Source organism: Stegodyphus dumicola, chromosome 10 (genome assembly GCF_044657685.1).
Source record: "Stegodyphus dumicola isolate Sdum_Otavi_A_Nest chromosome 10, ASM4465768v1".
NCBI classification, from domain to species: domain Eukaryota; kingdom Metazoa; phylum Arthropoda; class Arachnida; order Araneae; family Eresidae; genus Stegodyphus; species Stegodyphus dumicola.
This window is the reverse complement of record NC_140777.1, coordinates 122140048-122163555: the sequence shown is the minus strand read 5'-3', so window position 1 is coordinate 122163555 and position 23508 is coordinate 122140048. Positions and strand designations below refer to the sequence as shown.

Sequence of the window (23508 nt, the reverse complement as noted above, 5' to 3'; positions counted from 1 at the left end):
GGACTTGGTGATTCTGAAGCAGCTTTGACTCGTGGTTATGTAAATGTAAAATTGTTTCCAAAATCTGAGATGAAAAAAAAATGGTGTTTTAATACAAGCATATATTCATAAAAAAATAACTTCGCATTTGCCTTCAGTAAAGATTGACAGCAAAGACCTTGATTATTTGAATTCAATTAATCTTGCAGATCCGAATTTCAGTACACCGAAGCAAATAGACATGATAATTGGAGCTGACTATTTCTTTTCTCTGCTTCAGCCAGGGCAGATTGTTGGCTATAAAAATGTAATTGCACAAAATACTATTTTTGGTTGGATTGTATCCGGCAGAATTAAAACAGAAGACAAATTTATTTTCACTTTGTTTAAGAAATTCTGTATCGTGGTAAGTTTTTGCATTATGCAACAATTATTGCCAATTCTGATTTCCCCTTCCCAGATTTGTGCTGATGTAAATTTTATTTATTTTGTGATACTTGGAAATAAGGCTTTATCCTATTAAAATCACTTTGTTAGGGAGCATTTTATGCATTATGTTATGAAACCCAAAATATTGATTATTTCAAATTGATATGAAGTTTTCTCATCAATTTAAAGAAAATTTCAGTAATCTTTAAAAAGCAGTTATTTAGTCTGGTATTATTACATTATAACTAAAATTAATTTCATGATGATGTTCTTGTTATAGATTTAGTTTTAAATAGTAAGTTTTATATGTTAGTTCTCAAAGTTAGTTTTTATAGTATTATCTAAACAAAAGTAATGCATGAGCATTAGAATCACTTATGACATTTTTTTGTCTAATCAGAAAACTGATGAGGCTGGTTTATTGATTCACACACGATCTTACTAGTTTCATAGTTGTTAAATAAAGTAAATATATTAGATATATTAAATAGTACAGTCCAAAGTCGTTAATCCGGACTCGTCGGGACTTCAGCGATTCTGGATTATAGATCATTAGTTTAAATCTGGTAAAATGGCATGCAGAAATTATAAAATTAAAAATATGAAACCATAATTTACAAAATAAAGAACAATTATGATCTAAAGGGTATCAAAGTTTACAAAAAAAAAAAAAGCTTAATATTTATTTGTTTACTTTATTAAACATTTCTTTCAATGTAAGTTGTTTAAGTTGCTTAGTTTTTTATGTGATAATACATTCTCTTTAATTCTATAAACAGACATTCTGCATCCCATTAGTGTTAATCGCATTAGTTTACATATTGAGGATAACGTCGATGCAACACTTAAGCGTTTTTGGGAGTTGGAAGAATTAACGTTCCAAAATCAGAAGTCAACAGTTGAAGAAGAGTTTTGTGAGAAGCATTTTAAAGAAAACTATCGAGTAAACGAAAATGGCAGATTTGTTGTCTGACTGCCAATTTTGAGTAAAGCTGAAGAGTTAGGTGACTCCCGACCTTTGGCTATTTCCTCGTCTTCTATCCATGGAAAGAAAATTTGATTTAGACAAAGAACTTGGTAGGCAATATAAGGAGTTTATGCAAGAATACGAAACTTTAAATCATATAGTTCCAGTTGTTGAGAATGAAGAAAATAAGCAAGTATATTATCTACTGCATCATGCTGTTGTTAAACCAAGTAGCTGTACCACTAAACTTCGTGTAGTATTTGACGGATCATGTAAACTTAAAAATTCAGTTTCTTTGAACTCTGTTTTAGGGGTAGGTGCAACACTACAACGAAATATATTTTCAATATTGCAAAAATCATAACATAAAATTAAGCAGTGAGGAAATAAAATATACAAAGAAAAAAAGAAATGCAAATATTAAATATACATCCAACAAATTGTTAAATTTTACTGATAATTTAAGATGCTAGTTCAAGAGAAGATGGTAAAAAGTGTATAATTTTTCTTTTCTCTGATAAATGTTTCGTAAGACATTTGTACTCAGTGGGAAAAAGTTTTTTTTAATTGACATTTTAACCGATGTAAAAATTACTCAGGTGAAACTAGACTACCAGAGGAAAAGTATGTTCATTAAAAAAAATTTTATTTTATTTATAGGGCCAACGTGGAACCATCAGACAAGAGATATCTCATGGTTGTCAAATGAGTCTGCAATGTTAAATTCTGGCAATATCACAGAAGGTAAATTTATTTTCACTTTGTTTAAGAAATTCTGTATCGTGGTAAGTTTTTGCATTATGCAACAATTATTGCCAATTCTGATTTCCCCTTCCCAGATTTGTGCTGATGTAAATTTTATTTATTTTGTGATACTTGGAAATAAGGCTTTATCCTATTAAAATCACTTTGTTAGGGAGCATTTTATGCATTATGTTATGAAACCCAAAATATTGATTATTTCAAATTGATATGAAGTTTTCTCATCAATTTAAAGAAAATTTCAGTAATCTTTAAAAAGCAGTTATTTAGTCTGGTATTATTACATTATAACTAAAATTAATTTCATGATGATGTTCTTGTTATAGATTTAGTTTTAAATAGTAAGTTTTATATGTTAGTTCTCAAAGTTAGTTTTTATAGTATTATCTAAACAAAAGTAATGCATGAGCATTAGAATCACTTATGACATTTTTTTGTCTAATCAGAAAACTGATGAGGCTGGTTTATTGATTCACACACGATCTTACTAGTTTCATAGTTGTTAAATAAAGTAAATATATTAGATATATTAAATAGTACAGTCCAAAGTCGTTAATCCGGACTCGTCGGGACTTCAGCGATTCTGGATTATAGATCATTAGTTTAAATCTGGTAAAATGGCATGCAGAAATTATAAAATTAAAAATATGAAACCATAATTTACAAAATAAAGAACAATTATGATCTAAAGGGTATCAAAGTTTACAAAAAAAAAAAAGCTTAATATTTATTTGTTTACTTTATTAAACATTTCTTTCAATGTAAGTTGTTTAAGTTGCTTAGTTTTTTATGTGATAATACATTCTCTTTAATTCTATAAACAGACATAATTTCTTGTTCAGTTACAAAGTTCCACTGTTCAAGTCCTATAATTGCTGTGTCGAGAATACCGACTAATTTGTCAATTGAAATTTTTTCGTTTTCAATAACCTCTGTCACTTTCTTCGCTATCGGAAGCGAATTATAAATGACGAGGCATTTGATTTAAATCATATCAAAGACAGAGTACATCGAGATGAAATACTACATTTAGTAAGCAATTATAAGCCAAATAACATAAAAACATCTACCCTGAAGATAAGGATAGCACTGACAGATCAACTTCCAATTCATTGGGCGCCCGCCCCCACGTTAAAGATAAACAAACGTTAAAGTTTAGATAAACAAAGGATATGCCTTTATCCATTTTCTGCAGCAATTCCACTTTTTGTTTAATAGACTTCAAAACATACTTTCACTTTGTAGATCCTTTACATATTAGTAAATATATATTGGAAATTCTATTTGACATAATCGAAAGTTCAAGCTTACTTTTATAAAATTACTTTAACAGTCTGCAAAAAATAATAAGCTGAATCCAATTCGAAGATTAAGGAACAATGCAATCTGCAACATTAACTGAATTAGATAATTTTAGCTTAGCTAATACCGTCCGTTATACATTAAGCGCGCATTCGTAAACGTATTTTGCACATGCATATTCGCAGCCGTAAAGGTCTTATGCACATGCGTCAATGCGACGCATGCACAGAAAGTTTGTAGCTTTGAGGTCCGGATTATAGATCATTCCGGATCATGGGTGTCCGAATTAATGACTTTGGACTGTAGTTGTTTTAAGTGCTGTAATAATGCAATGTGAAAGCTAGAAAAATTTATATATTCTTATGATATTATCCTGCTTACCGCTATTGTCTAACACATGAAAAGTGTATTTGAGCCCATCTTTACAAAATGGAATGCTCCTCTTAAACCATGATTCACCACTCCTTTTCTTCTCTGTTTGTCATCAAGGTCATGACCTTTATTTTATATCAGGTTACAAATTTTTAGTTTATTTATTTAACAATTAAATAAAATATTATTTTGGGGTCATATTTACATCATGCACATCCTCATGTAACTTCAAATTTCTTGTATTCGTGTGCATAATTTTCTATTGGATTTTATTATCTTGCTCTCTAAAAATGAAACATAATCATTTTCAAATACAAAATGATTTCAGGAAGATCCTTGTAATCACTGTGTCAGAAATGTAAGTTTATCAGACGACTGGCATTATTTGATAACATTTTATATTATTGGAACGAGTTTTTTAATGTATTGATTGAATTTATTTTTTCTAAGTAATCTCAGTAATTTTTTTGTTATTAAATTTTATGGGATTTTATATTAATTTTCATAAAAACTCATTATGTATAGAAAAAAATTATATTACTCTAAGAATAATTGTATTTTAATGCTGGAAAATAGTAAAATTATCACTTAATTAATTTAATATAATTTGAGCAATTATTTGAAAATATGAAATATAAATAGACTTTATGTAGTAAACTCTGCAAAATATATTTCAGGCAGTAATAATTTGAGAAAAGGATTTATTGATCGTTCATATATATCCCACACCTGAGCTGCTGGGTATATATAAAGCAGAATACCTGCTATATAACTCATATATATAGCAGAATTTTGTAAGCCTTTGTTTTTTAACACCAGTGTGTGTTAATTAACAGCATACAATTTCTAACATAAGTTATATTATTTATTTAATCATTTAAGTTAATCTCAGTGTTTGTTTTATTTGTGCATTGTTATAATTTTTTGAAAAAATAATAATGCTGAAAAGGAATAAAATATCTATGCTGATTATGCATATGTAAGTAAGTTTGTAAAAATTTAATTCCTTTACTTTACTTTGAAGATTTTCTAGTGTGAAAAGTTTTTTTTTTTTTTTTAATATTTGCATACATCTCATTATTAAAATTTTAATTTTGATTAGGTCAAAGAGGCAGTCCTCACATTTGGATGAAAGCTCTTCAACAACTCACACTTGAAGAAAACTCTACACAGTTCAATGGCCATTCGCCTTATCCAAATCCATTTGCTCTTAGAGGTAATTTTTGCTAGCAGCTTATGTTTTTATACCATCTGCCCAGTGCTGTGAACATTGGATTGCCAGTATTAAAAGTATTTTAGTAATCATTAAGTGCTTTGGTTTATTTATGTAAAGAAATAATAAGACATTATATATATATATCTACTGTATAAGTATGAAAAGTGATATATCCACTATATAAGTATGAAAAGTGTTTTAATTATATAAATTTTGAAAAATTTGTCTCAAAACAGGTGAATTGAATATAGGTCTAATTTATTGGTTTATTCTTTCTCATGTAAAGTCATGGGAAATGTAATGCTATTCCCATATTTGTATTAATTTTTGTAAATGCCATAGATCAAAATTTCATGTTTTTTATTTCTTTGTTAAGCTGTATTTTAAAAGGTTGAGTATTCACTCTGGTTTTTTTTTTCTGTTATTATGACTTGGGTTTATTTTTCTTAATGTCTGTAAGGACTATATATATTTTTACTTCAGTTTGAAGTACATTGCATATATTCTAAATAATCTCAGCATGCTTTTGTAAGTTATTTTTAATAATTTCTTTGGTATGGCATAAAAGACAGTCTTGAAAGGGTTTTAGTTCTAATTTACATGTATCTGATTAATATGTATTATGCTGCAGCTCTTTTTGCAAAGATAAATATAATTGCATAATACATTTAAATTTTTTATGAACCTGACTGTCTTGTCTTTTTTGCAAGTGTTTTGTTATGTATTAGCAATTGCATGAATTATTTTATTATGCAGGCCAATGGCCAACAGCCCAGTGCCCTCCTCCTGGTTTTGTTGCACCCTCTAGGTCCCCAGCCAACACCCCTTTCCAGCACATGCAAGTTAACCAGAGTGAGTCCGCTTTTCAAGTTTAATTTTTACGGTTTCATTTTTGCTTTTGACTGGACGCCATTGTCTTTTTTAAGTGGACTTTTGTTTTGTTTTTGTATTTTGACATTAATAAATGATGTCTTTAATAACTGTAACTGTTATGATGAATTTAACAGCATGAGTAGAAGTGTAATAAAGCCATATACCTTCAAAAACCTAAATTTTGCAACACACACATATAATATGTGTAATTATGATAAAATAACCAAATTTAATATACTATACGTATACTTGAACATTAAAATTGCCTATAAAAATGATTATGGAATTTTTAAATGAAAATTATTTTGTCATTAAAAGGGTAATCAGCGTCTTTTATTGTTTCCATTTTATTAAATAAATTTATGTAAAACAACCTTGCATGAGTTATAATAATTGAAGGTAGAATTAAAATACTGATTTTCAGACACTTTTGTTGCATTAATTTATAGAACTTTTTCATATACATATTGTATAGGAAATGAAATCTAATACTATATGAAATCTGATATCTGGACATGGGCAATTCCTGATTTGGGATTTTTCCGTTTAATAGTTTGTCATTTAAAATCTAGTAAGATGACATGTAGAAATTATAAAATTTAAAATATGAAATAATGAAGGATTTTTGAACTTAAGTGAATTAAAATTTACGGAAAGGCCCAAGATTTATTTTTGCATTATTATATATGCCTTTCAATGTAAGTTAGTTTTAAGTTGCTTTATTTTGTGTTCTACATGTCTTATTTTCTCTTTAATTCTGTATATAGACATAACTTCTTGTTTAGTTACGAAGTTAAATTCTTCAAGTGCAAGAATTGTTGCTAAATTGTCAATTGAAATTTTTTCATTCTCAGCAATCTCTTTGTCACTTTCTTCATTATTGGTAGTGATATTTTCTGATATAGAACCATACTATAGATTTTGCCATACTTGACTGACTGATGATTGAGGCATTGACATCCCAATGACAAACTCCTGTTATTATCACTTCTCCACATTTGTACACAAATTCCATTGATTAGAAAATTTTGCCTTGTGTTTGTGATGTCTAAACACCTTCTTATTTGTGGCTGTTGCTATAAAGCATAACTAGTATCTGCTATACACTATTGGCAATGTGTCTTGAGATTGGCAATTAAAGATAAGTTGTTCCACTAAATTTTGTTTTCTTTCCTCTATTGCATGTTTACTAATTTAAAGCTAATTTAGTTATTTATTATACTTATGCCTGTTTTCTGCACATGCTTAAGGCAGTCCTGAAGAAATAAATTTCCACACATACTTAACGCTTATCCTGGGCCACTGCTAAACATTTTACGGCTGATGCTGTCTCTGCATGTCTGAAATTTTAAAAATTAAGCATCTCAGTGCCTTCCCTAAATTCTAAAGATTTTGTAGTTCGTTAATTAATTGCTTAGTGCTTCTCTAAATTCTTGAACATTTGTTTGCCCTAAATTTGGCTGCTCAATGTGGCCACACCAGCCATGCGGCTTATCTGAATAACAAGTCAGTTATTCTCAATCCATGCAGCATTAAAGATAATCTTTTGGCTTATGAATATCATTTACAAAATCTGTTTTATGCATATGGAAACAAAAAGTAATAAAGATTTGCCAGTTGTTTTGATTTGAGATGTATAGTATGCTGCAGGAGTCAAATTGTTGATTATACAGGTTTATACTAATAAATGATTGTTTCTTCAATCCAGGTAATATTTACTTAGTGCCAAAGTGAAATTAAGATTCTGGACTCTCCACATGTTATATTGTGAAAAACTGTAAAATGTGCATGCATACCGCTTTAAAAAAAAAAAAAAAAAAAAAAAAAAATGCTTGTGATCTGGAGGTCCAGATTTTAGATCATTCCAAATTTCCAGTTTTGTACTGTATTATAACTACATCTGTTAGAAATGTGGCATTTAAAAAGGCTCATGTTCTTAATATAATAGTGGGACCTGCAAGATTAATAATAGTCTTGCTTGTTATTTACTGAAAAATTCTTTTTTCGATGTTTGGAAAGTAGATTTATACATTTTGTTGTGTTTGCTGCATTTGATAAGCAGTGTAAAATTTAAATTCAATATTATAATTTAAATTAAATATTCCATATTAATGGCAGGTTATTTTTTGATTTATTCTCGTATAATTGATGATTGTCTGGCTTGGCTCTTTTAAGATAAATGTATTACTACATGATATGATAGAATGTAATAGAATTTACACTAATAAATTATATGTAGGCATTTAATGCTAATGTCATTGAAGTAGCTAATTCCTGAGATTTTAAGTTTCATTGCAGACTTAAATTGTCTCTTAAGAATTACTAGGTCTTCATTTTTTTCTTGTGTTTTACAAAACATCTGTGCGTTCTTATTATAACTCATTGTTGTGAAGGATTAATTAAAGCAGTTATAATGCTAAAAAATGATAAGTGGAAAGATATCATTAATAACCTCCCCTCATCCCCCCCAAAAGCATTTGATTAAACTTTAAATGTGAAAGTGAATAAATTTCTCACTGGATAAAAAGAAGGCAAACATTAAGTTATACTAAACAAAAACTTGAATTTAAAGAAATAGTTTTTAAAAATATACCTAAGTGCTTGGATGAGATCAATGATATACAGTTTCATGCTTCATCATTACAATTTTCTCCAAGAGTTAAGGAAATAAAGTGTTGCTAGTAACAGCCATTGCTTTTTAATTTATTATGCTTGTCAATCTCTGGACTAATTTTTCTTTTCTGGGTCATGCACTGTGTACATAAGTTATTAAACAGCCTTTATTTTCATAACCATTGGTCATAGATACTTCTAATTACAAAATTGTTTTAAAGAACACAAATCAGGGTTGCCACACTACCTTGGAAAACGCCAAAAAGTCAGGGAATTTCATATGGCATTCCCCTCCCCAAAAGCGATTTTTTACACCAATGTTGGAAGTGATCACTTTTCTTGATGCAGTATGCATCGCATGGGCATCATTCAGACAGCTGGTCTAGATCTAGTTTTCGCAGCTGCAATCGGATTGTCTTTTAGAAAGTTAAAAAGGCAAAGGAGTTTTCCAACATCTTTCGTTTCCAGTAACCTCGAGATTTGAGAGATTCGCATGCATAAGTGCAGTGCATGTTGAACAAAGGAAAATACCTTTCCATTCTCATATAAAACAAAGGCATTTCAATCCCAGTATACACAGAATTTGGTAACATTATAATGAGCAGTAAATTGGACATTTGTGATGAGCAGTAAACGGGTCATTTTGGTGTTGGCAACAATTTTTAAAATCATTCCAAAAGTGTAACATATACTAGGATTTTACCACAAAATCTTTTTAACCTCTTTTTTTTTTTTTTTTTTTTTTTTTTTTTTTTTTTTTTTTACAAATGGCTTATTTGTCATTTTGTAGTAAAATAAAAAAATAGTAATCAGTCATCTAGGCTAACCATTTAATATAACTAACTATATTCGTCAAAATATCATTGGTTATTGTAATTCCATTTTTAAGAAATTAACTTTGTTTTAATGCTATTCGTATCATTTAATTTTAATGTTGCTTCTTCCCTCTAAATTTATTTATTATTAGTTAAGAATACTTTCAAATTCCAGGCAGTTTTCTCTAACATACTCCTGCAACTAATTCTAGCATTATGATGACATACCATCACGAAATTTAATGCACATATTTTTTTCTTATGTATGTTGCTAAATAAATGAAAATACCTGTATTTATTTTAAAATATCATTAAATAGATTTCTTTCTTTCATTTAGCTGCAGAATATCTCCAAAAAAGACATTTTTAATCCAATTTGGGCAGTTCTAATCTCAATCTTCAGTGGAGGAAACAACTGCTATTATAGTTATAATAGTAATGCATTGGGAAAACGATTTTGTCATTTGTAATTGGCAAATGTTTGTGTTTTCAAGTGTTACCATAATTAATTTACCTCTCAGCACAGCCAACGTGCATAACACACCTGGAAAAGTCTGGGAATTTCATTCTCCTGTTTGAGTGGCAGCTGCGATAAATATTCATGCTGCATTGTTTTTAAATTTAAAAATGAGTTTTGTGAAAATTATGAAAATTTGCTTTTTATTTGACATCTAATTCATGTAGTTACTTATATTTGTCCAAAGTTTATTCTCATTACAGAAAAACAAAATATTTGGCAATCTAAAATATTATGGCAGATAAATATAATCTTTTTAATCAGTTTGTTGACAAAAATATTGAATTTCAAAATCTAGGGCTTTTGAAGATTTTCAACTAAAAATAAATCTGTATTGCTTTTCCTTGTTAAAAATAAATTAGAATACTCAAGATTAATCTTTTCCCCTCATTTAGTAATTTTTGTGCAACATTCTTTAATTTATAATTTTGTTATATTCACTATGCCAAAAGTATTTTCCCACTAGTTCGTTAGTTTTCAAATGCTGAAAATACGTCAATAATATCCACTTGCAGCTTTATTTACTTTGAAATCATAGTGATACAAAAAAGGGGGTTAGAACAAAGGAAGATATTCTTCATTTTTAATTTATGCAAATAATGCTCGGTACTATGTGACAGTACTTGAAGCCTGTCTAGAAAAGGAATTTTATAAGAGAATCTGAATAAGAATCCCTTTTTAAAAAAAATCTGTATTGGTCAAAACTTTTCATATGATGTTCATGACTAAATTTTTAATATAAAACTTTTTATTAAACAAATATTTAACTTTTAGTTGTATAATGATTTATATATTTTTTAAAAATTTAAATATAACTGTATAAAAAGTTAAATTTTATAATTTTATTAATTTTTTTAATTTAAAAACATTAAAACATTTTTGTAATTGGAGATCTATGACAAGCGGTTGCAAAAATAAAGGACACATAATGACTTCTGCGCATGCGATTTACATAATCTTATTAATCTTCAGGTGCTTCTTAGCATTACAAAAATAATCTTCATGCTGCAATGTGTTGTAAATTCATTTTTAATTAAAATTGTTCCTTGAACTTAAATGTTAAATATGAGGTACGCGTGAGTAGCACATGCCTACAAGAGTGTTGAAAACATTAACTAAAAAAGCATGCTTGATTGAGCTAGACATATGCAATTAATAAGAAAATTTAACATAGTGGGATACTTGTAATAGCATGAAAGACAGAGCAGGGACCCGACACAGGCACCGAAGTTTACTTATCCCGGTGAAGCACAAGACTGAAGTGTAACACCGGAGAAACCTTCTCTCCCCGTCAACTTGTAAGGTTGCCATGCAGATTTACTGTCTTCTGCCAGTTGGTGGTTTTCTCTAGAGTTTTTGAGTTTGTAGCGCCTGTTTGGTGCCGTCGATGCATACTCTCTTCGCAATGTCAATGAAATGTGACGTACCGATGCGGGGGTCGTATTGATCATCCAGAACGGGTGGTACAAATGTACGAAGGTCTTTTTCACACTCTGGGAAGCAACTTAAGAAAAGGCCATGGTTATAAAAGCTGGTTTCAGTCTATCTATGGAGATCGTTTGCTTAATCCCTTTTATTTCAAGATCAAACGTTTTTTCTCATCTTGCTAGTACTTTAAATGGTCCGTCATAAGGAGCTTGAAGTGTCTTCCTAACTGCATCATGTTGAACAAACACATGCGTGGAGTCGTTAAGGTGAGGATGAGCGAAACAGGATTTTAAATCCTCCAACTGTTTGGGGGACGTGTTCGTAGGTGTCAGATCGAAAAATTCTCCTGGGAGACAAATAGTCTTTCCTTATAAGTAGGGAAGGTGGTTGCCCCTATGTCCTCCTTGAGAGTGGAGCAGAAACCCATCAGGAGCGTTGGAAGGGCCGCCACACAGTGACTGGTATCATACGCTTTTAAGGCAGCTTTCAGAGGGCGGTGAAATTCCTCAATAAGTCCTGTGGGTGTTATGGAGAAGTTCTGATCCTCTTGATTCCCAATAATTGTGAAAGGGCTCAAAATAAGGCGCTTTGAAACTGTCGCCTTTGGTTAGTAGTAATAATAGCCGGACAACCAAATCTAATAATCTAGTGGTCTTAAGCAAAAATCAATTGTTCAAATTATTATTCTGCAAAAGTAATTCCTCATTGATTCTCTAATTACATGTGTGTTTATGGCTTTATTGCAGTCTAATCCTTTTAAAAAGGTGTAGCCAGCCAGTTGTAAAAATATTTTTAATATGGCTTGCTTGTGTATCTAATTTTGTGTAAATTCTTTCTTTCTTTTTTTTTTTTTTTTTAAATCAGTTTGTTAGTTTTAACATATGTTTAAGGTCTTTGCTGTTTTCTAAAATGTCTTTTATGTTTATTTTCAGAAATATAAAAATTGAACAATGTGAAATGGGACTTGAATACGGAAAAGAAAACAAATTGTCGTTGTATACAAAAGCTTGTTAAATATTAGTGCTATAGTTCATTTTCCCTTATAAATTTGCTCTAATATATATACATAAATATATATATGTACACATAAAACATTAGTAAAAATCTTTTCCTACATCTTTATCTTCTGGATTTATGGGAATTTAATTGTACGGAATCAAATGTTCTTTTTCTTTTTCCCCTCCTTGGCAAATCCTCTGTCAGCACCAAGGTCTTTCTCGCAAAGAGAGAAAAATAAATAAATAAATTGTATTTATGTGATATAGGAGCATGTAATAAAGTTTGATGGAGTTTAGCTATAACTTTTTCTTATGTTGCAAAATTTTGTTATTAAAAATTATGCATACCTGATTCAATACTTTTGCTGCCTTTGCATAGACTTGGGGTTAATACTGTGCATTATTTGTAATATTATATTTAAAACTGCACAACTGTTATAAGTTATAAAAAGTATATAATAATATAAACATATTTAATAGCAATTTTGATACTTCATAAGACAAATTTCGGTTTTGAAAATTTTACAAAAATGGAAGGTTGCTAAACAACAGGTGTTGCTTTATAATTTATAACACTGAATAATCTCTGGACTGCTTTTCTAATTTCTTGAACTCCATCATTTAGAAGAGGTACAATCTGTAAATAATTCACAGTATAAAATTTAAAATTAGCATACATTTTTACATAAGTTTAAATTAAAATGCAAACCATATATTGCATAATATATATTTGAATATATTTTGAAGCTAAATTTTTAATGTACATTTTAAAATATTTTATTTTTTGGATTTGTTATCAGTTTTAGGTAATGTTAAAATTCTGGATATGTCTTCAAATATCAGTCTTCTTTATTTGCAACATGGTTTATTTATTTGCAACCCCCTGAGTGGCATGACCACCTTTTTTCATTCATGAGAATTTTTTTTTTTTTTTCACTTGGTATATATTCCCTACAATTTAAAGTATTTTTTGTAAATATCATCTTAATGAATAGAAATTCTAGAAAATAGAGACTGTAAAGTCTTCATGGATGATGCACAAATAACATCAGAAATCCTCATCATCAGACCAGATGATGAGAACATTTAAATACTTTAAAAAATTTCTTCAGGAAATGTAAAACTCATGGACTGAAATTAAATTTAGAGAAAAGTAAATTTTTTCAGGAAGAGATACAATTTTTAGGTCGTAAAATTGATGCTAATGGTTTACGTAAAACTGATGAAAAAATATCAGCAATTGCAAATGCTCCAAGACCCAGAAATGTTCAGGAAATTCAAAGTTTTTTTTGGGGATTGGTTAATTTTTAAGGAAACTTTTGCCCTAAATTAGCAACAATTAGCAACAATCAATTCTCTTATACCAATTAACTAAGAAAAGCTCAAAATATATTTGGACGAAGGCTTGTTAAGAAGCTTTTTTAAATATTAAAAAAGAATTGTGTTTACAAAAAGTTTTGATGCATTATGATCCAAAATTGCCCTGAACATTGGCAACTGATGCATCACCAGTGGTTTTAGGTGTGGTACTTTCTCGCAAACTTCCTGATGGAACAGAAAGGCCAATTGCATATGCTTCTAGAACACTGACTGAAATGGAGAAAAAATATTCTCAAACCGATAAAGAAGCCTTGTCAATCGTTTGGGGAAGTAAAAAATGTTTTCTGTACTTAAAAGGCAGGAAATTTACATTAATTACAGATCATAAACCTCTTGTTCAATTTTCGTCTCAAGGGCATGCCAGTTTTGGTAGCAACAAGACTCCTGCATAACACTTTGGCTTTACAGTCATTCCAATTCAACATTATTTACCGTAAAACAATCGAGCATGGCAATGCTGACTTTCTATCACGATTACCAATGAACTCAGAGCAACTGTATTCAGAATGATGTAACTGTTTTTCAATTACAGCGGATTGAAACTCTCTTCCAATCGCTGCCAGTGATTTGGCTAAAGAAACTGAAATTGATGCAGAACTCAGTCCTCTGCTACAAATACTTCAAAGCAGTGGTGAATTGAAAGGAATGGAGATGGAGTATAGGCTCTAAGAAGGTTGTATAATGTATGGTCAATGCGTTTGTATTCCAGAATGATACTGTGAGAATGTTTAGAAAGAATTTCATCACGGACATTTAAGGACTGTAAAGCAAAAGCAGTTGCTAGATCTTATGTATTTTGGAATGGCATAGATAAAGATATCGAACATACTGCTAAAAACCGTTCTGAACATAAAAATAGTGTGTAAAATACTGTGCAAAACATAAAAATAGATCCTCCTAAGGTAAAAGTTCATCATTGGGAGTACCCGAGTGCTCCAATGGAACGTATTTATATTGATTATGCAGGATCTATTTTTGAGCATATGTTTTTGATAATCCTCGATGCTCACTCAAAATGGCTAGAAACCTATCCAATGAAATCAAGCTCGACTTTCAAAACAATAGGATGTTTACGGGATTTTTTTGCACAATTAGGATTACCAATATTGTTAGTCAGTGATCGCGGGCTATAATTCACTTCAGTTTAAGATATATCATCTAGGTAAAAATCTTAGCTTGGGGAAATTATCCCAAAAGAGGCATCAAAATAAAAGTATTTTAATATTATGTATGAAATTATCAAAAATGCATAAATTCAGTTTAAGATCTTTAGCTGACTGTAAAATATATCTAGAAATCACTTCACTTGTTAATTTATTAATACTGAATTAAATTAAATATTTCTGTCAGCAGTATGTTGTTCGGAGGATTTCCCTTTGATACCAAGTAATACACGATACATTATACACTTGTAATGAGAACTGTAAAAAACACATTATGAAATTGAGATCAAATCAAACTTATCAATCACATTGAATTTATAAATTAAAATGTAGTTATGCTATTTTAAATACATTTTAATAGACTAGTTTCATTTTTAAGCACAGTGAATGTTTTTGAATACCTATTAATTTATATCGGAATTTTAACAGCAGGCCATGTATTTCGAGGTGTCTAAAATCTATTAATTTATATTTCTTATTTTTCTTTTGAGAACTGTGTATAATTTTATTCTGTGAGGAAGTCTTCTGTCTTTACTAGACTAAAATAGTGCTTCAATGCTGTCTGACACTTCTGTATGAAATTATTTGGTTTCAGAGTGAAAATGGTAAAGTTTTTGAGTGAGGGTCATATATTTATTGAAACAGTTATTATAGTGCTGTTCTTTGGAATAAATGCCCTTCTTTTAATTGTTTAAAAATACTTAGATTTGTGCCAGTTTTGCCTTTAAAATTCATTTTACACTTTAAATTTTACTGATTTTTTATTTTCATAAAAATATCAAATATGCACATGAATCAATATGCAAATATGGGCATGAATATATACTTTTAACAGCTTCAAAAAATTAATAAATATTCCTGTGATTTAATATATTTCAAATGAAGTAGATAAATGTGGAATATTTTTAAAAATAGGCAATAAACGTATGGTATGTTTGAATGAGATTTCTAAATTTGATATATGTAGCACCAAAGAGAAAGATTGTACAGTAAAATACGAGGGCCATCCAGGAAGTAGATTACGTTTCCGTCTGTCTCCGCTAGGGGCGGGGCTAGCGCGGCCATCTTGGGGTCAGAGCGTTGCGCAGCTCAGTCTGCATCTAGCCATGCTAGTGAGAGGTTCGTGCTGTGCTCCGTTCAGATACTGTGACGGTTTGAAATGTCTGCGTTAATTGAAAATCCCACGAGGTGCGCTCAGTAATAAGGTTTCTGACTGCAAAAAACTGTAAACCGATAGAAATCTATCGGCAGCTTCGTGAAGTGTATGGGGACAACATTATCACTGAAGGTGGAGTGCGTCAGTGGGTCATAAGATTTCAAAATGGCCGAACCAATGTTCACGACGAAGATCGAAGTGGGAGACCCAGCATAGTGACCGCCGAACTTCTCGAAAAAGTCGATGCTAAAGTCCGTGAAAATCGAAATTTCACAATAACGGAACTTTCTTCGAGTTTTCCACAAATTTCGCGAAGTTTGTTGCACGAAATCATCAGCGAAAAGCTTGGTTACCACAAGTTTTGTGCAAGATGGATTCCAAAAATCTTGACAGAGGACCACAAAAATCAGCGAATGGCTGCAGCGTTGAACTTTTTGGACGCTTACCATAAGGATGGTGACTCTTTACTCGATCGCATCGTTACTGGTGACGAAACATGGGTGAAACATGTGAACTGTGAAACGAAATTGCAATCAATGCAGTGGGAGCACACAAGTTCTCCCCAAAAACCCAAGAAATGCATGCAAACAATGTCGGCAAGGAAGATGATGGCGACTGTTTTTTGGGACAGAAAAGGTGTAATTTTGGTGGACTTCCTGGAAAGAGGCACTACAATAAACTCTCAAAGGTATTGCCAAACTCTCCAAAAACTCAGAAGAGCAATTCAAAACAAGCGCAGAGGAATGTTGAGCTCTAAGATCTTGTTGATTCACGACAACGCCCGGCCCCACACGGCAAATGTCACTCGTAAAGTTCTTGAATCTTTTAAGTGGGAGTTGTTTCCTCATCCGCCGTACAGTCCCGACCTGGCACCGAGCGACTTCCACCTATTCCCAGCAATGAAGAAGTGGCTGGCTATGCAGCGTTTTGATGACGACGCACAGCTGCAAGAAGAGGTAACGAAGTGGTTGAAGGCGCAGGCGGCCGAATTTTTCGACGAAGGAATTTCCAAGCTCGTACATCGCTACGATAAATGCCTTAATTTGTATGGTGACTATGTAGAAAAGTAGTATTTGAGTGTGGCTTTCATCTGTATATAATAAAATTTGTTTCCTATACTTTGTTTATTTTTTTTATTCCAAAACGTAATCTACTTTCTGGATAGCCCTCGTATATATAGAATATGATAAAAATATAATTTATATATAGGAATTTTGCACATAGCTAAAACATCTTAGCTTTTCTTAAAAGAAGTAAACATGAGTTGCCCAATAAGCATCTTGTATTTTAATACATATATATTTTTCAAAATGGTTTTGTTATGGGAAACTGAAAAAAAGTATTTCATACATCTGCAGTGCATTTATTAGTCTGCATTACTGAAGAATGTTTCAAATAATGTGTTTTTCTACTGTATGATGTGTGACTAATTCTGTTAATTTCCTGGAGAAATGAATATCTGTTTTGCTACATTCTAGTTTTGACACTGGTTTCTATTCAGTTGATATTTTTTATTGCTGATATATAAATGTTTATGAGATATGTGAAATAGATTCATCTAATTTAAAGAGTATACACACTTTCTGAAAATTTCCAGTCATAATTTTTCTTCCTGGGGGTGCTTCACTCAGTGCTGTCAGGATCTGAAAGTACATTTCAAATATTATTTTTAAAATATTATTTGAATTCAAATCTTTCAGTATTCCTCTTACAAATTCCTCTGGAATATTATGAGGAAAGCTTCTATAAGAACAAAGTGTGCCTTTTTTACTTCCTTGTACGAAGTAAAAAGGAAGTATTATAATCACAAAAAGTTTCAGGCAATATATTTCAACGAAAATATCCATTTTGACCGCTATCGAATGCAATTTAACGATGTTTTTGCGTGATATCTGTACGTAAGGACAGAATAAAGGACTCTTTTCCTCCAAAAAAATTATAAAACTGCTTTAAAATTAATTCTGAAGAGAATTTTTTGTGGCGTCTGTACGAATGTACGTACGTATCTCGCATAACTCAGAAACGAGTAACCTCAGAAGGTTGAAATTTTGTATATAGGACTGCTATAACATGTAGATGTGCACCTCGTATTTTGGTTGCAATCGGCCGCACCAAACGTATATAAATATATTTATATATATATCCGCTCTGTTACCCGGCTCGGTGATCTCAGGTTCTTTACTCTTATATGTTTGTAAAATGTATATTTTTTGCTTTAAAAATGATTGAATTATGTTGTTTTTATCTTCCGGTTAAGGTTTTTATGCCTTTCGTAATTCTGGAAGCAATATTTGTACAATTATCAACAATTTAAAAGCTGTTTAAGTGCGGTTAAGTTTTAAATAACATGGCGGACATATTTGTTTACATTTGAAACAGCAGAATTGTAGATTTGTTGCCAATCTAGAGAGACTAAGCTTCGCAACAAAAAAATAACGCCTTCATTTATCATTGCGAATTAAATCGTGCTTAATCCTTTCTGGAATTTTTTCGAGAAAATAAGTGTTTAAGATTTACTTCGTAATTTTTAATGCAGATATTTTGAGATTTTATGTATTTTTGCCTTGTCGCGAAGTGAGAACTGAATTAATCGAATGAGAAATACTAAATCGTCTGTGAAAAACTGTTTCTTTTCTGTTTTGTTTGCTTAATTTCTTTCATGCATCGTTTTAGCTTTATTATAGTATTTGAATAGAATATTGAGCAACGATAATTCTTCAAATGATATAAATTTTGTGCATTCAGAGTGTCGTTATAGTAAACAAATATAATGAATTTTAAAGAGTGCATTTATTTTATTGTGGTTTATGCGCTGTCGACGAAGTAGATTTAATTCAATCCAATCAAGTTAAATGAAATTCAAGGAAAAAATGCGTATAATTTAATATTCCATACAAGGAAGTCATGTGGTGTATGCATGAGATTTTTTATTATTATTATTTGAATGGATCAAATTTTATATCATCATTTAGAAAGACACAACAGAACCCTATTTATCTGAATTAGTTTGGACTGAAGCGATATCAAGTAACTAGTCCGTATCGACATGGCCTCATTTCAGCAGTTTCCAGAATCTTTTTTAAAATTTAAATACATGAGTATTTACAAAGCTTTCCCATTTTTAAAATATGTTTATGAAATAAATTCGATGTATAATTCTGAACCGTACAAATCTTAATTTTGGTCAGCATTAGTTGTGGCCTATTGATAATTTCCAAATTCTTTTATGTATATGCTGAGAAACTTAAAATTTATTAAAATTTTTCTGGCTGTTTATTCACTTTTAGTGCATTGCTTAATTTATGCAATCCTTCGGTGAAAGAATACCTAAAAAGATCATTTTGTGACATTAAGATTTTATAGTTCTTTATTTTTGCAATAGTATACTACGCACGTGCTGATGTTACAAAACATTTGAATAATGAGGCAATGCCAAAAAATGATTATTGTTCCTCTCTCTGACATTAGTTTCTTTTAACATTTTATTGGAATGGGGTTATACAAGAATATACATAACAGCATTATTTAGTGTATTTAGGAGGTTGAAAAAATTAAATGCTATTGGAATGATTTTGGTTCAGTGCTTTGTTCGGAGCACATACAATAAAAAAATCCTGAAATGTTATTCCAATCAGGTAAATAAACTGACACCATGTGTAGTAATGGTTCTCCAAAGTAACATTCGCAGTACCAGATTTGTAAAGAAAATTGCATAGTCAATGGGATAAATGGAAGTAAACTTGCAAAAGTAAGGGGCATTTGAGAAGAATATTTGTGTCTGTCAGTAATTACAGTTGAGGTGCCAAAAAAGAACCTGATAATGAGAAAACAATCCCTGCAAAGTACAAGGTTAATTAAAAGTGCACACATATCAGACAGCAGATCATAGTACATTCTTACATCCAGTGAAAAATTCAAACATATATTGTGATATGCATAACATTGCATTATTGAATAATGGGATGGACGGCGATTGTAAATACCCACAAATGTTGTATATTATGTCTTGCATAATTTATCTTACCGCAAGTATCCCCTCCAGGTGTTGACACAGGAAAACCAGTGAAGCTACTGGCTAGGATTTGTACTTAGGCAGTCTCAACTGTGGGAGTATAAAACCATGAGCCTCACGGTTCTCCATAACCTATGGGCGTAAGCAAGTAATCATGACTTCGATTTAAGGGGTTACATGGGTTTCATCCGAGTAAAAACGGCGTATTTTCAAGATTTTTTTTCATATAATAAATGAAATATTTAATTCAGTTTTTTTTTATTATCTTAAAGGTACATATTTAATAAACAATTTTTGAAAAAAACTCCGCCATTCTGACGTCATTCCCAACGAGCCCTCGGAAAAAAGGTGCATTCGCGTTGACAGCAGAACTCCTAGCAGGATCATCTGAAGTGAAAAAAATAATCCGTGTTTTAGTTAAGGCTTCAAACTAGAAATTGGACGAAGAAAAAAATAAATGAAAATTAAATGTTTGACAGCGGTTTTTACATAAAAATGCAAAATTCGATAAAAATTTCATGGCATTTTGAAAAAAAAAAAAAAAAAAGTTGTAATTGAAAAAAAAAAATAATCCTTCGTCCAAGTCCTTGTAAATTGTACCTCGAAGACCTGTTTAAAATTTCATCGAGATCGGTAGAGTAGTCTTCGAGAAATCTTGACAACCAACTTTAAAAACATAGTTTTGAGAAAAACGCATTTAAAGTTTTGCTGCTCAGGATTTTTAGGATTGAATGACTGTCTCCGTTTCTTGGGTCGATCTTTTCTACGAGCACCGTCCCTTAATTGAGATCTTGAAACTTTGGGCATTTTTAAATATAATTTACTTTAGACACTTATAACCTCAAAATAAACCTCTTGGTTCAACAAGTGATCACCAAATGAAGTATTTCAACTAGTTGCCCTTAGAAAAAGAGAAAAGTAGCCATAAAGGACAAATGAACAATAGGCGAGCAGCTGCTCTTTTATACCTGCGGCAAGCAGAGCCCAGGTAGCCTTGAGCGCGCCACTTCAATAGGCTGTATCTCTGAAACTATTACTCGGATCAACTTGAAATTTTTGGACAATATTCGAGAGATGTTGTAGATTTTAATAATAAAAAAAAATCGATTTTTTGAACCTGTAAAACCCATGTAACCCCTTAATTTGAGTGGCCGATAGGAATGAGCCCAGTGTTAGTCCCATGGTGGGCATCAGGCATCCCATGTAGTACTGGCGATTAGCAGTTTTGTCAACCAGTCAGATCACTAGGCGGGCATGTTACCCACTGCTGTGAAACTTGGGAACAGGGAGTGGTGACCCCCATGCACCCAAGGGATAGCAGTCGCTATAGAGAATCTTTTTAAATATGCAGTCTTGGATTAGGGCCCTGGGGCAGTAGCATGATTAGCGTATATTTCACTGCTTGGAAAACTGGTGACCCTGATATGGGCACTTCTCAGTTGGGACCAGTCAGTGTAGTATCAGACAGTGCACAAAAGACAAACATTATTATTATTCAAATTGATGATCACTGTATCTCTGGCTTATGAATTGTCCGACATGTTCAAAGATGCCTGTTGCTGAAAGTTTAAATGTATGCTGTAAACTCCTTTAAGGTCTTATGACTCCTCATATTCCTATGACTTCATAAGAAGAAACTGATGGGTTTTCATCACTTGCATCAGTCACAATCATGAGTTCTCTTAATTCATCCAGCCAGGAATGGCATTATTTTTAAGTCTCATATTTAGTTATTACCAAAACAATTCCATAGTTGTTGTTTTTTTTTTTTTTTTTTTTTCTTTTTTTTCTGTAACTTAATGTGCCATCACTTTCATGATAAGGTACATTTATGCAGTTGCCTATATGCTTGACATCAGTATTTTTTATGTTCAGCCCAGAGTTAGCTATTTTCCAATCAGCAGAGAAAATTGGCTTGTGACACAATAGGATCAGAGTTTTTGTTACTAACAGCAATAGTGGAAAGTATCATTCTTCGTAGCATCCGTAGACAATGAAACAACTGCAAAGAGCATTCTTAATTGTTTGGTAACATTAGTAGACAATGAAACAACTACCAAGAGCATTCTATTTTACTACTCGATTAAAAATGGAGGCATGCATTGCATGCTGTAACTTCGTTGCATTGCTCCGCTACCAAATAAATACCCAGTGAGAAATGTAAAAGATCTTCACACTGGAAATTTTAAGTTTGAAAGATAAAATGTTTGATGTTCGACCAAAATGGTTAAATTTCTTTAAACGCTTTACTACAATGAAAATCAGATGACGGGTAAGTGATAATAATGATCATAAAAGATGAAAATCAGAATTGAGTTTTTTCATTACTATGTTTAACTTTTAAATATTTCCCATGAAAAAAGTAGCAGGTATGACAGAAAGAGGTATAATTATTAACTGGATTATCCACTTATATATTTTGAAGAACTATTCAGAATTTTGATTAATGTAATAATCACGAAACACATAAATCCCTTTACATATTAATTAAAAGAAGTCGTTTTTTATGATGTCAGAAATCTTGAGAAAAATTTGCAGTTAAACAAGGTGACTGAAAAGTCTTCCACTCTTGAATTCTCAATTTTTCTGGAATATGTATATAAATCTACTGACATAGAAATACATAAAAGTGAAAACAGCATAAATAGGCAGTTAAAATATAACAAAGATATGTGCAAAAAGTCATTTTAAAGGAAATCGAATTTGGAAAGAATCGCTTCACCCATTGCTTTGTAATCAACAAAGAATGCATGTACAAAATGTAACGTGGTATCTTATGACGAAGTAGATTAAAAATTGATGTCAAAATTCAGAGCATAGAGTGAACTAAATAAAAGCTCTAAAAAACTAAATAAACTAAATAAAAAGTAATCACTAAATAAAAAGTAATCACATCATGAACTTCAAACAGAGATTTGTTAGAAATGATCATTTAAAAGAGAAATTGTGTTACTTATGCTAATAAAATAAAAATACCTTTAGTGAGTTCAGGCGTATTTCTGTCCTGCTGCTGTTTAAGAGAGGCAGAATTTTATTTATAGCATTTTTCTCGATAGCTATGAACCTTGCAGGAGTTGCAATGGCTATCCTGCAAGAAATAATTATTTTTATTAATAACGTAGTTTGTTGTTTAACATATGAAATATAAAGCCAAATGCAGAAAATAACTGTTATTTGATGGAAATTTATTTATTCTCAAAAATTAAACGAAACCTCTCAGTAAGAGCACCTTTGAAAATGACCAAAATATTTCTGAAAACATAATTAAAGAATGGTGTACCAATACGTGTTTTCTTTAAAATGGATATCGTTCATTCAAAATATTTGGGATTATTCAGAAGAATAATTGTTTAGTGTAATATTTTTGCTTTGTCACAAAATATAAAACAACGAATCACCACAGATCCCTTTGAGGTTACCAAGAAAGAGAAAAACTGATCTCAATTATGACGAAGAGGAATTCGGTGCTGATAGTTGAAAAGGAACAACTTGGTTTTTAAGCAAACGGAAGGTAAACATGATGCGT

At 31.1% G+C, this 23508-nt stretch overlaps 2 protein-coding genes across 4 annotated transcripts in view; one reads left to right on the top strand and one right to left on the bottom strand.

The window, feature by feature from the left end:
* LOC118194202 (uncharacterized) overlaps nt 1-12574 on the top strand; it is an 85471-nt gene extending 72897 nt beyond the window's left edge. For 2 of the 3 annotated variants that reach the window (XM_085825465.1, XM_085825466.1), the window contains 4 exons: nt 2036-2119; nt 4914-5027; nt 5784-5879; nt 12206-12574. In XM_085825465.1, the coding sequence (XP_085681591.1) occupies nt 2036-2119; nt 4914-5027; nt 5784-5879; nt 12206-12213 (302 nt within the window). In that variant the 3' untranslated portion in view covers nt 12214-12574. The remainder of the gene's footprint in view (nt 1-2035; nt 2120-4913; nt 5028-5783; nt 5880-12205) is intronic. The other variant, XM_085825467.1, reaches the window with a different exon arrangement.
* Nucleotides 12575-12739: 165 nt separating this feature from the next.
* The window catches only part of LOC118194201 (radial spoke head 14 homolog), a 98614-nt gene continuing 87845 nt past the window's right edge, over nt 12740-23508 (bottom strand). Inside the window, exons 8-10 of the mRNA XM_085825468.1 lie at nt 22959-23070; nt 17551-17613; nt 12740-12908 (exon numbers count right to left, since the gene is read on the bottom strand). Coding sequence (XP_085681594.1) covers nt 12813-12908; nt 17551-17613; nt 22959-23070 — 271 coding nt within the window. The 3' untranslated portion in view covers nt 12740-12812. The remainder of the gene's footprint in view (nt 12909-17550; nt 17614-22958; nt 23071-23508) is intronic.